The 17,611-nt window shown below is 26.3% G+C and overlaps 1 protein-coding gene across 2 annotated transcripts; it reads right to left on the bottom strand.

Moving 5' to 3' along the window:
- Nucleotides 1-1,704: 1,704 nt before the first annotated feature.
- Nucleotides 1,705-3,261, bottom strand: LOC120091906. Of its 2 annotated transcripts, none has more exons than XM_039050068.1 (2): nucleotides 2,978-3,261; nucleotides 1,705-2,371 (listed from the first exon to the last, which is right to left on the bottom strand). In XM_039050068.1, the coding sequence occupies exons 1-2, from the start codon at nucleotides 3,197-3,199 to the stop codon at nucleotides 2,216-2,218; spliced, it is 378 nt and encodes a 125-aa protein (XP_038905996.1). In that variant the 5' UTR covers nucleotides 3,200-3,261; the 3' UTR covers nucleotides 1,705-2,215. The 2 variants fall into 2 exon arrangements, with proteins under 2 accessions (XP_038905996.1, XP_038905997.1); XM_039050069.1 differs by having other exon boundaries at nucleotides 1,705-2,368.
- Between the last annotated feature and the right edge of the window lie 14,350 nt (nucleotides 3,262-17,611).

The following is a 17,611-nucleotide window of genomic DNA, read 5'->3' as shown; positions in this document are numbered from 1 at the left end:
TAAATCATCAAACAATGTTTTTAATTTTTTAAAAATAATTATGATTATAGATTAAAATAGAAGTATAAGTGTACAAGATTTTTTAATTGAAAAAAATTAACTTATTTTATTATTAGTTAATTAATTATTTTTTTAAAAAATTAACTAATAATTTTATAAATAATTTATGATGTTATTATATATTACCAATAAAAAGGGATTTAAACAAATATAATTATGATTATTCATATTTTTTTTTTAAAAGATTATGGTTTTTCATATTAATTCATAATAATAGAATAAATTATTATATTAGCATTATTATTAATAAAATTAATTCTATATGTCAATTATAAGTTTAATTTAAACATATTTATAAAAATAAAATAAATTAGCTAATATCAACAAAGAAGAAAAACAAATAAAATGAAAAGATAAAAAGTAAGAGGGAGAAAAACCATTGAAAATGGAGAAAACTCATCTATTTGGGTAGTTATGAAAAACCTCTATGGATGAAAATATGAAATGCCTTCGAATAAGATATTCTCATTACTAATTTTAAAAACTTGTATCAAACATGGTGATAAAATATCATTTCTCATTCACACCTCTTATTTTCATGAACCAAATGGTCTATTAGTGAAGTACTTAGCCTATTTATTTATATTGTGCAATATTATAAACCATGCATTTATCAAATCATCTAAGAATGCGAGAAATTATGAAAGAAAGTCACCACAATGTAGCTGATAGTTCAAGATGCACAACTGTTAAAGTATTTGGATAATTTGTATATAGTTGTTATTAAGAGACAAAAAATAAAAAAAAATAAAAAAAAGAATTCACATTGAATGGTTATCATGAGGTAGGCTACATATATTATGGCAACTTTGAATAATTTATCAAGAATACCCTAAACTTTTGAAGTTATATTGATTAAAACCTTGAATTAATAATTATACTAATTTTAACCCTAATCTTTAATTAATTTATACCCCATTGGTTATTCATAACTATTTTTACTTTTCATTTAAATCCAACTTAAAATCACTAATAAAAGTATTCTTCACTCAAAATCCAACTAAAGTAGCTAAAAAGATATGTTATAATTGTTCCCAAAATAATCTTAAAAGAAAAAAGAAAAAAGAAAAAAGAAAAATGAGAAGATGAAAACCATTCATATTAGTGAAATGCCGATACAAACCCATAATATTATATCACATTAGTATGTTATTTGTAGAAGCCTTAAATACGTAATAAAGAGTCTAAATTGATTTATTTATAAGTGTTTAAGATTTTTAATTGAAAAAATTGTTGATTTATTCATTATATTTAGGATATCAATTAATTTTTACTCTAAACTTGTTCATTAGCTAACGATTCACACAACACGATTTATTAAATCGTTTAAGTCCAATCTAAATTAGCTGATCAATAAGAATATGCACAACTTCTATACCAAGTTATATGAATATTTCAAACTAATTTCATTGCACATTAAATTCACATCTATAGAAAACCCTAAACTTCTTATACAAAATGTAAACCTATGTAAACAAGTGCAAACTAGTTTGTAGACAACCAATATATTGTTAAGCTGGTTAATATATATTATTTTCACCAAAAAATAATAATAATAATAAAATAGGAGGTTAAAATCCTGAACTTAAAAAAGAATATAATTTATTTCATGAAAATATATATATTCTCGATTAAAAGGTCAAAAGTTCAAATCTTAATAAACTCATATAAAAGAAAATAAAAAGGAAAGTTGTATAGTATACACAAGATCCCACATCTTTGGAACTTCACTATTTATGTCAACTCGTACAACTCATTTTTTTTTTCACTCAAATTTTATAAATAGTAAACCCTAATTGGATACAATACAAAGCCGTTTGCATTTTTTTTTTCCCTTTTTGCCAAAGAGAAATCCTCACATAATTTTTTAGGAGGATTTTGAAAAATAGAAAAATAAGGGAAATTACTTACATAAAATAGCAAAATTTTAATATTCTTTGAGAGATGCTGATAGTTTTATCAGTGTCTATTGATATTTTTTTTTGCTATTTTTGTAAATAGTTTAACATTTTTTTCTATCGGCTAAAATTTCCCTTTCTATACTCTATTTTTCTTTATTCCAATATAAATAAGAAGAAAAAAAAAGGACTTTAACTTTTGGAACATATTAAAATATTTCATGGGAATTTAAGAAACATTACATTGTTATATATATCTAGGGTTTTTCATTGTGAATAGGAGGCTTTCTGTGGGGTTGTGCATAATCCATCACTACCATGTCTTCTCCAACCTCATTTTCCTTAGAATTCAACACTTTTTCTTTCATTGGAAACTCCATTACCAATCTGCTTCCATGCTTCTTCATTCCCTGCTAAAATACCAAATATTCATTAATGTCACTCACTATATTTCCAAAATCCATTTTTTTCACTCATTTATCATAATATATCATGCATATGCCTCTGTCTATATTAATGAAATTGTCTTGACCCAAGAAATTAAATGTCTATATTCATGATTCGTCTTTAGACCCAAAAAATTAGATGTTGATGTTGATGGACATTATAAGATTTCAAGTTTATATAAATGTAAATGGAAATAACGATAAAATGATATTACGTTGATTTCTTCTAGAAAAAAATATATTCATATCGATAAATATATCGTCCAAAAACCATGGAAATGATTGAAAATTTTAAATAAGATAAGTTTTTTTTTATATCATTATACAATTATATTTTATTTTTATATATATTATTTTTTGTTGACGTGTTTATAGATTATTTTGGGGGGAAATATATTTTAACACCTCATATATTTTGATGTTGAGTTTTTTTCCAACATATAAATATGTTAATGAAAATGTCTACGTATCCAAAAACTCTCCCCCCATATGGCTAGCTAGTAATTAAAAGCTAAATTACAAGCTTATCTTCAGTAAGCACAAGATGGTAGACATGAAATATATGTAATATACCTTTAACATTTCAATCCCAACAATAATCTCTTTATAAGAAAGCTTGTCACTATTGCTTTCTTCAAAACTTCTCTCTGGTTGATCTGCCCAAATCCCTTGAGAGATCGAATGCGGTTCAATCCTCGAAACAAAACTCGAACTCTCAAAGAATCGAAGACAACGAGCTTCACATGCATGCAAAGTAGACGAGAAGATTAAGAGAATGAGAAACAAATAAGGCATGGCTATGGGAAAGGAAAAGAGAGGAGAGAGAGAGAGAGAGAGAGAGAGAGAGAGAGAGAGAGAGAGGGAGAGAGAGAGAGGAGGGTTTTGTTCGGAATTATGGGAGTTGGAATTAGGGTTATAGGAAGTATATGTAATAGAAGGGGAAAGAAAAAGAGAGAGCATTAAATGAGGATGGAAAAATGTTTGTTAAAGAGAACATGGAGTTGTTCGGGCTATGAACCTTCAAAGCCAACTCTTATATATATGGTGGGCTCTTCTTTGTCTCCTCAATATCTAACTTTTTCTTTTAATAAATGGGAGTCCCAAAAGAGAGAGAGAAGAGAGCTATGTTTATAGTTACTTAACCAATGCATGGAAGTTGATGAAATTTACGAGGGAAGTTGTAATGCCCTAAGCCTAGGATTCAGATCAGGATTTGGAATTTAGATTGGACACCTAATTTTTTTGGCATTCCCTTACATTCGCTTCGACCTTGCCATGCCATCCTTACTTATCTTAAATCACTTCCAAGAGTGAAGACTATCCCCACAAACCAACACAGGTCCTTTCAACATGTTTTATCACTCACATGCTTTCTAGGAAAACTCCTAGAGGTCACCAAACATAGAATTGTTCTAAGCTAAACAAGCTTAACTATGAAAAGTTTCTATGATTGATCCATCGAAAAAGGTCACCCAATATGGGTCCTTTCACATGCTTTGTTCTCACCCACATACTTCCTAGGAAAATTTCTAAGAGGTCACCCAACATAGAATTGTTCTAAATTAAGCACGAAAAGTTAATCTGATTAGGCCACCAAAAAGGAAGGTGCACCTTATTGATGTGGTAGTGACTTTCAATTCTTTTAATCATTTCTTAACTATATTTTTATATCCTCAAGAACCGTCTAATTCGGATGTAGATTCAGTTCACTCATATCCCTATCCTAAATTCGTGAAGTTATAGAATTATTCCATGTGAAATGAAGAAAGGGTATACTTCAATAGCAATCACATAAATGAAAAGATTTCTCATGAGTGCAAATGAAAAGTTGCATTATTCCATAGATAATTTACATTTTAGACATATAGCTTAGTTTAGGAGATAAGAAGTTCAAATATTTAAATCCCATGTGTTTTTCTTAAAAAAAAAATTATTAGAGAGATTCATAGGTGCATCTAAATATCTCAAAATTGTTGAATTTATATATATAAAAAAAAACCAATAAACACCTAGCTTGAGCTTTATTTATTTGTTTTTTTTTTTAATGTAATTATTGACGTTCAATTGTTTGGTTGGTTGGTTGGTTCCCCGAATGTGTAGTTATAGTGGTGTTTTGTCGGTCAATTTAGTTTGTTCGTTTTCATTTAGATGAAATGGAATTGATATTTTTGGGCTTTTGTTAATTGAATCGAATTAGGTAAGTTAAATATTTGGCTTAGGTTTGAGGTTTTTGTCAAAATAGTATATTTATTCTTTGTTTTGTTTGGTTTTTTTCCTCCTCATTTTAGGTTCCCTTGGTTCACAAACTATCTACTTATATATATATATACGTTCATTTGGATTTGATTAAAAAAAAAAGTACCAACTTTGCAATTTCGTTTGTTAAATAATGCATCAATCCAAAAGCTAAGCAAATTGGTACGTTATGGTAAATTTAATAATACTTTAAAATTTATAGAAAATTTAATAAGTAAAAATTAATATTATTTGAGAAAGAAAGCTAAATTATACCAAATATCTTAAACTTTGTATTTAATATAAAAATTATCCTTGATCTTTCGAAAGTTTCAAAAGTACTCATAAACTTCCAAAATTAGTTAAAAAAAAAAATCTTACGATTAGTTTTGGATGAAAACTATTAATATTTTATGTAAAAAATACACAACTTTCAAAAGTTTGAAAAATATCCTTAAATTAAAAAAAAAAAAAAATTAAATACCCTTACTATTATACAAACATAAACAGGTAATATCGTCTTATTTATCTATTTTCTCCTTTTCTTTTTCTCCTCTCACTTCTTCAATACCCTTTTATTAACAATTTGACATTTATTTTATATATATAAAAAATAAATAAAAGTGCACACTTCAATTAAGATATATGGTAATAAGAATAAAGAGAATAAAAGAAACACAAGGAATTTTACTTAAATATTTTAACAAAGTTGTACATTAATAGTTAAGGGAAGATTTTGGTTTTGGAATTTTGTGTGATTTTGATTTAGGACTTAAATATTTTAACAAAGTTATCTTATATTAAATATTTTAACAAAGTTATCTTATATCTGATTTTGATTTAGGAATTTTGTGGAATTTTGGATTTTTGGCAAAATATTAGAAGTGTAGTTATCTTATATTAAAAAGATTTAGGAAAGTCATGGGCTTATCTTACATTAAAAAAATTTAGAAAAGTCATGGACTCCAAGCCTATAAAAGAAGTCCATGCCTTTGTTTTTGAGTCATTGTAGTTAGAAACACTCTAAGTTTGGGTGTACTAACTCTATTTAAATTTCCTTGATGTATTCTCTAGTTTGAGAGTGGGAAAAGGGTGTGAGTAGTCAAAAGCTTTAAGAGAGTGCTCTTGTAATTGGGATTGAGGAGAGAATTGTTCTATGTGATTATACAAATTTTTCAATAGTGGATTTCTTTCTGGTGAGCCGTGGCTTTTCTCCGAGTTGGGAGTTTTCCACATAAATTCTTATGTTTCCAGTTTTATTGTTTTCTTTTAATTTATCTATTATTTTTCTACTTATTCCTGCTATTTATCTTGCCAAGGTGGAATCTTCAAATATCTTGCCAAGGGAAATATGTTGGGTTTTTGGAAAAATATTAGAAGTGCAGTTGTCATATATAAAAAAGATTTAGGAAAGTCATAAGCTTGTCCAAAATTGAAAAGGTCATGGGCTTGTCCTACATCAAAAAAATTTAGGAAAGTCATGGGCTCCATGCCTTTGTTTTTTAGTCGTCCTAGTTAAAAACACTTTAAGTTTGGGTGTGCTAGCTCTAGTTAAATTCTATTCTCTAGTTTGAAAGTGGGAAAATGGTGTGAGTAGTCAAAAGCTTTGAGGGAGAGCTCTTGTAATTGGGATCGGGAGAGAGTTATTCTATGTGATTGTAACCATTTTCACATAATGAATTTCTTTCCAATAGGTCATGGTTTATCTCCGAGTTGGAAGTTTTCCACGTAAATTTTTGTGTTTCCAATTTTATTGTTATCTTTTAATTTCTCTAATACTTTTCTGCTTATTTCTACGATAAAAATGGGAGTTATTTCCCAACCCTAATAACATTAAACATAAATATGAACTCAAGTGTCTTAGGCTTGAAAAACTATAATATCGAAAAATAATTAAATGTGATAGACATCCGAGGTGGATTTGATCATATCTAAACCTAGATATATATATATATATATATATATAACTATGTAATATTTATTAAATTCCCATGAAATATTGGGGAGAGAGAATTGGGAGAGTGCAGAACGAAGGAAAGATGGCTAGCATTTTATTCAATAAAAGTTCCTTGATAGGATACAAAGATTAATAAAACCTAGCTATTTATATCAATAAAATATAACTAAGTCAAATCGAGCATACGTTAATTGGCATCCGATGTGCTAGAAATCATGAAGTCTGTGATTTAAATCCTCATACTTTCAATTGTACTAAAAAAATATAATTAAAATACTCACATGATCTACTTAACTAAGAATCTCCTACCATATTTTATAATAAATTTAATTCAAACACTTAATCTAAAACAAATCTTATTCAAAAGAACATTTATTATTTAATCTAATCTTACACCATTATAAAATCATGTTCTTTTTTACTCACGGCCAAGTATACAATTTGTAGTCACATTTTACTAGCCTCCTCGAATATTTTTTTTCTCATATATGGTCAAGGTGAGAAAAGAGAGAGTTCAACTTTGCTTGATTCCTCCTCACCTTCAAAAATCTCCTCTATAAGTAACAACATATTAAGACTTCTCTTAATAAAGACATCAATAATTAAGAATTTTCTATGATCCTCTTAAGACTTCTATTGTCAAACATTGATCTAGTACATATGGATATCCCTTGAAATGGATAGCAATAATTGTATGAAATAAGAAAGAACATACCTACATACATACATATATAGCTTTTGCAAGTACTTTTAAATTGTCATGTTATAAAATGACAATGTACTATTCTTAGCTCGAATAACTAATACATTTGATTAATTAGCTCTAAATTTTATTCAAATAATATTGAAATTAAAGCTAACTACATATCATAAAATAATTAAATAAACAAAAGGATTCAAAATATTAGATCATATAGTTAATTTGTATACATATCTTGTCACGTAGTTCCAATTCTTAGTGAATTGTAGGCAAAAATCCTTATTTTATCAAATAATCCCATCCCAAATACCAAACTAAATGTAATATCTTATTTTAATTCTAATATCTCCATTTAAAATTTAAAATTGTTTCAGTTTAGAATTTTTATACACTTCAGATTTTGAAGTCGTCCCTTGAACCAAACCCTAGGTTAAATTATTATTTGATAAAAATCTCTTTTTTTTTCCTTTTTTTGAAAATGAAACATCAAAATCACTTGATTTATATAGAGAAATTATTGAATTGTATCATAATTATAAAGGAACTTAGATTTGGTGCATCAATTAGTGCCAAAGTGATGGTTAAGTCTCGATTATAGGTTAAGTCTTGATTAAAAAAAAAAAAAATCTCCTCTTGAAATTGAATGGTAAGTTTATTTTGACAGACTTTCAAAAATATTCAAACAAACACTACTACGACTTATAATTTTCTTAATTTTTATTAAAAATGCTTAAAATACTGATTTTTTTTTTTTTTTTAAAGTAGTTTTTAAAAAACTTAATCTTGTTTTTAAGATTCAAATGTGTATTTTAAACTGGTAAAAAACTTGTCAAAAATTTGGGAGGAAAGAAGTATAATTTTAGAAAATGAAAAACTAAAAATAAAATAGATATCAAAACAAAACTTTAGGGTCGGTTTGGTAGAGAACTTGAAAACAAAAATTTAAAAACAAGAGATTTAATAAAAACAAAGTTGTATTTACTATTTTCAAATAATATATGGTAGCAGATTCATAAAATGAGATTTAATTTAAACAATTGTTAAAATGTATTTAATATAGTAATTTTTATAAATTATAAAACTAGTTGTAGTTGACCATTAATATTAAGTTGACAATAAACTATTATTAATTCATTTATGAATATGTTTTATATTATAAAATTTATGTAATTATTATTTTGTAATATTATATAATTTTTAAAACATTACATAATACATAATATATTTTTTTAAAAATGAATTGAGTTTATAAATGAAATATTGTATTTCTAAATGTTTTTATCTTTATTAATATAATTATGCATTTTAAAATTTTAAATTCAAAATCTAGATACAACGAAAATATGAGAATGTTGTTCTTAGAATTTGCACCGTTTAGATCACAAAACCCGAAAACAGTTTTCGGAAACAGAATCTGGATTATCTGCTAAACATATATTTGTTGAACTCAATGAATCTAAAAACATAAAATAGAATATCGTTCTTTCGAAGGATAGAAATTTCAAAATAATACTAGCAAAAATTGTAGCAAGTTAAAATGATTCAAACTAAACATAGTTCAATTGGTTAAAATATATATATAGCAATAAGCTAATTTTAAGTCAATTAATGACAATGATAACATATCATAGTAAACTTCAAAGTCAGTTATGACATTTATTATCATTAAAAGTCCAATTATGACATTTATTATCATTAAAAGTCCAATTATGACATTTTTTAAAAAGTATCACCGATGTTCATACCTTTACGAGGGATACAATAACAGAAAATAACTCCCACGAATTTTAACAATTTTTAAATGTCATGGAATCACAATTTTATTGTAGTGTATCGATCAAAAGGTCATAGTTGAAATTTCCACTTCATGTTTTTTGTTGAATTGAAATAGTTTTTTTTTAAAAACATAAAATGAGAATGTAAATGTGAGCCAATATACCCACCACACATTTCTTCGCATTTAATTGCAATTCACACATTTTTGTTCTTTCACTTAAATGATTGAAATAATAATATGCCTTGCGCATTTATTTATTAAAATTTCGATTTATCTTTCTAATATTTCTTTAGAAGATGATTGTTTTCTTAGTACAACAATAGAGACAAATAATTAAAAAAAGAAAAAAACTTTTAAAAATTGGTAAAACAACCAATCAAGTAGAATTTACCCATGAAAAGTGGTCTTTGAACAAAATAGTTGAAAAATGAAATCTTCGAACATGGTAAACTAAATCATGAACAACAAAATTATTCTTGTGATTGAGTAAAAAAAAAAGCCACTAATAAATTCAGCGCGATCACAAATAAAATCAACAAAAATAACATATATTTAGTGGTATATTATTTTCAAATGAATTATAAATGCGTTAAAGTAAAATAATTGAGGATCACATGATTATTCATTTAAAATCGATAAATATAATATGATAATGATTAAAATGATAAGTTGAGAAAATAATGACTTCAATTATTAATGAAAACCAAGCATAAACAAAGAACTTGCCAAACATTAATAATAAATTCTACTCTCATTACAAATGCTGGTAGCATTGATTGTATATTTGTTATAATTTTATTATATGATAGAAAAAACAATAATTAGACCCCATTAAGTAACCATTTCATTTTTTATTTTTTATTTTTAAAAATTAAGATTATTTCGTCCTCATTTCTTACTATGATTTGCATTTTTGTTAAGTAGAATGATTGAATTCTTAGTCAAATTCCAAAATAAAAAATAAGTTTTTCAAAGTTATTTTTTTTCAAAATTTGGTTTGGTTTTTTAAACCATTAGTAAATAGTAAGTAACAAAGAGAGAAATTTGGAGGTAGAAAAATAGTGTGTATAAACTTAACTTTCAAAATTAAAAAATTAAAAGCAAAATAATTACTAAACGGTTCTAAATGGTTGGATATTTCTTCCAAAGTTCCAAAATTTATTGACCTTTTTGGAAGATAGTTTGAGAGGGAAATAATGGGAGCAAGAGAAAAAGGAGATGGGAGAGTTGAACAGAGAAGCATGGCCTAATAGTAACTTTGTACCCTAAAATTAGGGACATGAACCCCTCCAACTCCTTCCAGCCCCCCATTGACCCTGTTTGCCACGTGGCATTCCTTCCATGTGCTTTCGGCCTATTACGGCTTGCCACGTCGGATTTCATGCTGGTTTTTGTGGGCTTTTAGGGTTTCTTCTTGTCTATGTTTGTCTTGTGGTTTTTCTTGAGAGTCAATTCGGTCACAACATAGTTGTCCCCACAAGATGGATCCACCAATGAGAGGATTTGTTTTTTTTTCCCATAAAAAAAATATGATTTTTGTCATTAAAATTTATTTTCACGTATAAGGATTTTTAAATTATATATGGTATCAAAGCAGAATATCTCCTAGAACGATATGGTTTGAGATGAATCAAGTAAAAAAAGTTGATAGACATGTGACACTCGAATACAAATATTGATGAACTTAAAATTTCCTAGACCTACATAACAAGCTAAAAATTTCAGAAACCTTGAGATTAGGCAATACATAAATATAAATTTTCATAATATAAATTTTATGAAAGAGGGCATTTGGGCACGTTTTGAGTTGGGTGGACTTATTGTAGTGCCCACTCAGTGTTTGGATCTCTATTATTATAATCGAAGATTACAATTGTTTTAACCCACAATTAACTACAAATGAAAACGATTTGAATACCCTCTTTAACTACAATGAACACTATTTGGAGATTCTCTTTAGTTATAGTGAACCTACAATATCGACTACAGTCAACACATGATGTATTATTTACATAATTTTTGTATGTCCAAGTATATAGAAATATGTTCACGTTAACTTTGAATTTTTTTTTTAGTTTTCACATAAATATAAAATAATATAGAACCACTAAAAAAATGTCAAAGTTGAAACTTCTTTAATTTCTTTTGTAATCAAAATTTTTTAACTTTAATTTATTTATTTTTTTAACTTTAATCAAATTTTTTTAACTAACTTTAATTTAATATATATATATATATATATATACATATCTCTTAAATTAAAGTTAAAAAATTTGATTACAAAAAAATTAAAGAAGTTTCAACTTTGACATTTTTTTTTGTAGTGGTAGTATAGTAATAAAAAAATGAAGTATAAAAGAAATGTATTCAAATCCCTTTCTTAAATTAAAGTATTAAAAAAAAATGTAATGACAATTGAAAAAAAAATCCACTTTAGTGTGTATATATATTAGTTTTAATATAGTTATAATAAATGAAGCGTAAAAAAAATGTAACCAAATTTCTTTTTTAAAAAAATTATGTAAAATAAAAAAAAGAAAAGAAAAGAAAAGAAAAGAAAAGAAAAATTGAAGAAGTTTCAACTTTGACCTTTTCTTAGTTTTAAAATAGTTATAAAAAATGTAATCAAATATCTTTCTTAAATTCAAGTATGAAAAATGTAATTACAAAAAAACTAAAAAAAAACCAATAGAAAAAAACCCTTAACACATACTAAAATAATTTGTTCTACAAATACAAATTCTTGTAACCGTGATTTAAATAGTCTGTACTCGAAACAAAAACTATTATAATCTACAAACTATCATAACCAATATACTATTAATAAGTACATACTACTATAATTATCAACTTAACGGCCCAAATACCTCCCTTAATAAGTAGCCCACTTTCATATATGAATATATATCCAGACTTCACAAAACATTTACTAGGACCTAAAACTTGTTAATATATATTTTCATGGCTCCAACTTGACAAACAACTCTACTCCAAATAAAACAATTAACCCTTTCTAAAAATTTGGTTTCCTACTCTACATTTAGAGGCTAGGAAAATTTTGTGTAACCCAATTAACTCTAACTGGTGATTGTTGGTTTCTAATAAAAAAAAATTAGGTGCAACAAGAGAAATGTCTAAAACTAACCAGAGAAAGAATTGGCTGCCAATTTCAAAATTGCAATGCACTAACTCTATTTTATTCAAGTAAGTGAATTTTAACGTTAAGTATGATAACATCAAGCTAAAAATATGACCAGAGTTTTCATACATTGAAAAAATTGATATCAAATTTGTTTCAATGGATGATATACATCTTTATATTTGACGGGACAAAATTGATGCACATATTAAAAAAAAGTGTGAAATCGAGAAAACACATCTAAGAGCGAATCATAGGAGCACATATTACAATAGTATTATTATTATTATTATTATTATTATTATTTTTTTTTTTTGTTGACAATATACGAGAGAATCAAACTTTTGACATCAAGATCAATAGAGCAATCTATAAATGAGTCACATTATGCTTATTTTGACACTCTAGTGTTAAAATTAGTATGTAATAATTTGGGCAAAAAATAAGAATGTATTTGATTGAAGGAGAGAAGATGTATCTGCAAAATAGAAAACATGCACACCAATGTGGTGCTGTGCTTAAAAGTCAAAGAGTGAAAGAATATGGAAGCTAGGGAGTTTGAGAGTAAGATTCAAGTTACCTCGAAGCTATAGTAAAGGTAGGATCTAGGTTGTTTCAATAGAATTTTCGAGTTGCTTTAGGATAATCCTACAACTCATTGGGCCGAGGGGAAAACCATGTTTCGCGTTTGGCTAGGATTGACCTCGACCAAGGCCGAGACGGGACATCTTTCTCTAAGCCCATTTTAGTTCTAGGTGATGCTTTGGACCAGGCATGACTGGGAAGTGCCTCATTACAAATTTTGTTAGTCTCTCTTTGGCCTGATCAAGGGCGAGCATGTTAATTCGAGCTTTGAGACTAATTAACCCTCTTCCTAAGCTCAAAAGAATAATATTTTGACATAAATCTTATTATTTTTCGACCATATTACTTTTCTTTTTATTTTATGTCAATTATACCATTCGTTCTAAAATCATCCGTAACAAAAATGGAAAGAATTGTTTTTTCTGAAAAGAAGGTATAATTACTTTTAAAAAAATGTTATATTTATATACACTTTGTAAGGGGAAAAAGTTGTAAGCATTTTTTGAAAGAATAAATTAAATGGTTAATTTGAAAAGCATTTCATTTTTAGAATTTTTCTAACTACTTTTGATGGTTTAAAATTTTAAATTGGTTCTTTTTTAATCCAACACTATTAGTTCTTTTTTCCTTAAAGAAAACATCTCTACTCTTAAAAAAATAATTTATATTCTTAAATTTTTAGATTGAATTAATTTAAACCCTAAATTAATAATTGTATCAACCTGAGCATTGATGTTGTATCAATTTAAACTCTAAAATTTGGAAGTTGTAACAATTTAAATCTCAAACTAATAATTGTATCAATTTAAACCCTAAATTTTCATATAAGTGTATCCATTTAAAATACAAAAAAATGATATATCTATGAAAATTCATGATTTAAATTAATGCGCTTATGAAAGTTCAATGTTTAAATTTGTACAATTAATAGCTTAGGGTTTAAATTAATATAATTATTAGTTTAGAGTTTAAATAGATATAACCTCCAAAGTTCATGAGTATAAATTGATATTTGTCCAAAAAAAGAATGCCACACACAAATCAAAGTATGAAAGTTATCATTCAATTACCAAAGTAACATAGCTCAGTAGTAATTGGTACGTACTCTTTGATTCAAATTCCTATTCTACCCTTATTCTACTAAAAAAAAAAGAATAAAAATTAGATTATGTACTATTTTGCAGGCTTGGGCTTACCAAGGCAAACCACATAAATCTTCAGCCCAATATCCCACAAGAATTCAACCTTCTAAATAAGCCCAAGATATGTGACATGAATTGTAGCTCTCCAACTTCTATAGTCCACTTGAATGGTTTTTTCTTTTTCTTTTTTCTTTTTTTAGTTTTATTTTGTGGCATTTGTGTTCAAATTAGTTTCAATGGAGTAGTTAATTAGCAATGACATATTTTTCCAATTTTTTTAATCATTTGTTTTTTTTTTTCTTTTTGAAACTTAAATCATTTGGTTTTGGACTATCCTTTTTCTAATTCTTCAATTTTCAAAAAGTTTTAACTTAACTTTTGATTTATCAATGTCTTACTCAAGTTTATCAATTAATACATGTGGGAATTGAATAACAACATGATGATAAGATTATCCATCCCATTCATTTGATGGGTTTTCATTTGACTATTTGTTCTTCTAGCTAATCATGTTGGACTTTTCTTTTCTTTTCTTTTTTTTTTCTTTCTTTCTTCCTTTCTTTCTTTGTTTTTTTTTTGGTTGAGTTTAAGTTTAAACACTATGGTATCAAGAGCAACAATTTTTTTCTGTTGATTTTATGACTGAATTTTAGGTATTATGTTGGTTTTTTTAAGTATAATAAGGACAAGAAGATTCAAATCACATACTTCTTTGTTACTAACACATAGTATAGGTCAGTTGAGCTATACTCACTTTGTCTAGGTATTATGCTGGCTATTTCATGAGAAATTAAATTTTTTATTTAATTTTATTGAAGTTAAATTCTATAAAATTCGAAGAAGGTTAACTCACCTCTTGGTTGCTAACACATAGTATATGTTAGTTGACCTATATTCACTTTGACTAGGTATTATGCTGGTTAATTCGTGGGAAATTAATTTTGTAATTTAATTTTATTGAAGTTAAATTCTATAAAATTGAAAGTTTAGGAAGCCAAACTAAATATAAAAATTAAAAAAAAAAAATCTTTAGACCTTTATTGGTCTAAGCAAAAGTGCATTTTTTTTTCTATTTTATTGGGATGAATAGTACAAAATATGATTTTTTTTTTTTTTTCAAATATACAAATATGGTGTTGATTTGATTTAGTTTGTTGAAAATTCATTTCCCTTTTCAAAGAAGGAAAAAGAAAAATCCCATCTTGTACATACACATATATAGATAGAACTATTTCCAAATTTGTATTTACATTTAGAGGAATATGAAAAGAATTTTGCTCAAATACACATATTTGAGTGTCCTTCCCAACTTGGATAATGCCATAGAAAAACTTTGATGAAACAAATTGACAAGAAAAAAAAAAAACCAATATATATAAATATATATACATCCAAAGATGAAAAGAAAAACACCCCTAAATGAACAATGAAAAAAAAAAAAAGAAAAAAGAAAAAAAGAAAAGAAGTATTTTGATTCCAATGGTAGCTTAATTTAGGCAGACCATTGTTGTCATTTAAAAGCATAATTGGGTGTCGAAATTTGTTGTCTTATCTGAAACTCTTGACATTGATACACTCATCGGATTTTTAGGTAACAAGTTTTGTCCCATACACAACCAACCATCATCCCTAGCCTCCCACAAACCCTAAATTAAGTTTCCTAAAATATATTTCATCTTATTGTAATTTAGGTTGATGTCTCAAGTTTATGAAAATATCAATAAAATGATGATATCGGTGGCTTCATTCAAGCATGCCTAATTTTGAAGTTTATATATGATTGGGCCACGGGAAATAAAGATACACCTCGTTGATATGGATAGTAGCTATCAATTCTTTTAAGTGCTTCTTAACCATATTTTCATATCATTAAAATCTCTCTCATACATATGATCTCGGTTCATTCATCCTCATAAACTTAGTATTACAATAAATATAAATTTATTTTAAATTTTTATATTAGTAAAAAAAATTGGAAATTTTTCATAAATATAAAAAATGTCAAACTATTTACAAAAATAGCAAAAACAATACAAATAGAAGTATATCAGTGTCTATCAGTCATAGTCTTCTATTAGTTTCTATCACTGATGAACATTGATAAACTTGTATCAGCCTCTATCAACCTCTATCAAAGAAGATTAAAATTTTTCTATTTTGTGTAAATAGTTTCCCTTATTGTTCTATTTTTGAAAATTTCTCCAAAAGAATTCATTTTTAAATGTTATATATTTTTTTTACGACGATCCACATTAGTGATATTTTGTTGGTTCTTATATGATATAATGGAAATATTGATTATTACCACTCATATTGATGTTGAACAGTCCCATGGACATATGAAAATGTCGACTAATCAAATTTTAATTAAAAACTATTACTTTAACAACACTTATGTAATATAATATATCTTAATCAAATGAACTATGCTCAAATCATGTCTAAATATACCAACACACACAATTTTTAGAAAACATATTTATGAATTAGCGTTATTTATGTTACCCGGGTTTTTTTTCCTTCTAGTTTTTCTTCATTTGAAAAGCAAAATTTTATGGTAATTAACGCTTCGTATCATAACAAATTGGTTTTGTTAAAAAAAAAAAAAAGATTAAATTTATAAACACTACTTCTACTTATAATTTATTTATTTTATTTGTCTAATTTTCATACAAGTACTTTCAAAATCTAAAACTAAGTTTTTCAAATTAAAAAATAATAATTTTTAAGAACTTATTGTAATGTTTGGAATTTAGATGACGATTCAATTATTTATTAGAGTGAAACAAAGAATATAATACATTAAAGAAGTAAAAACGAAATAATCATCAAACGAGATCTAAATTATTTGACGATATTTATTATCATCAACCACTATTTAATAAATTGTTTTTATCTAGAAATTGAATAAAAAGAAAAATCAAAGTGATAATGGTTGTGGATGTCTTGAGTAGTTTTTTTAAAAGATGAGAAAAGAGTGTGATTGTTGGGATGAAAATCAAATAGTTAATGCTGATGTGTATTTGCATCCTAGATTTGAAACATGATTCTCATGCTTGTCATGTCTCATTATATTCATTCACCCCTTGTGATGGCCAATCACTCATCCAAAAAATTCCTACTATATTATAAACCTTAATCTATATTTATATAACTTTTCGTTTCAAAATTTTATATTTTTACTCTTCAGTTTTAAATTATTCTATCTCACAACCAATTGTCTGTTACGAAAGGAGTAACACATGTATTATTTAAAGAGTAGGAGGTCTCTCCATCTTTCCAATATCTTCAATATACTCCATCAAGATGGTGTCTCTTTGGGTTCAACATTATTCGGTGAAATCAATATTTTTTTAATTGAATATCCGTTTGAGCTTTATAGGATTTCATCTCATAACTAATTAACAATGAAATGAGTAATTGATTATCTATATATCTTATAAAAAATGTGAGGTCTACTAATCATCCTTCCAATATAGGATATCCTCAATATTTTACCTTGAATTTTTCACCCATACTCTCACTTTAGTCTTTGGCGTTAATTTTGAAATTAACTTTGAAATTAACTTTGATAGTGATATAAAATTAGTAAAAACCAATCAATTATAACTATTTTAATTCTTTTAACTTAATTAATAGAAATTAACATCAAAATTTTCAATTAATGCTAAA

Source organism: Benincasa hispida, chromosome 11, assembly GCF_009727055.1.
Source record: "Benincasa hispida cultivar B227 chromosome 11, ASM972705v1, whole genome shotgun sequence".
NCBI classification, from domain to species: Eukaryota; Viridiplantae; Streptophyta; class Magnoliopsida; order Cucurbitales; family Cucurbitaceae; genus Benincasa; species Benincasa hispida.
Note: the sequence above shows the minus strand (reverse complement) of the source record. Positions and strands in the feature narration are given on the sequence as shown.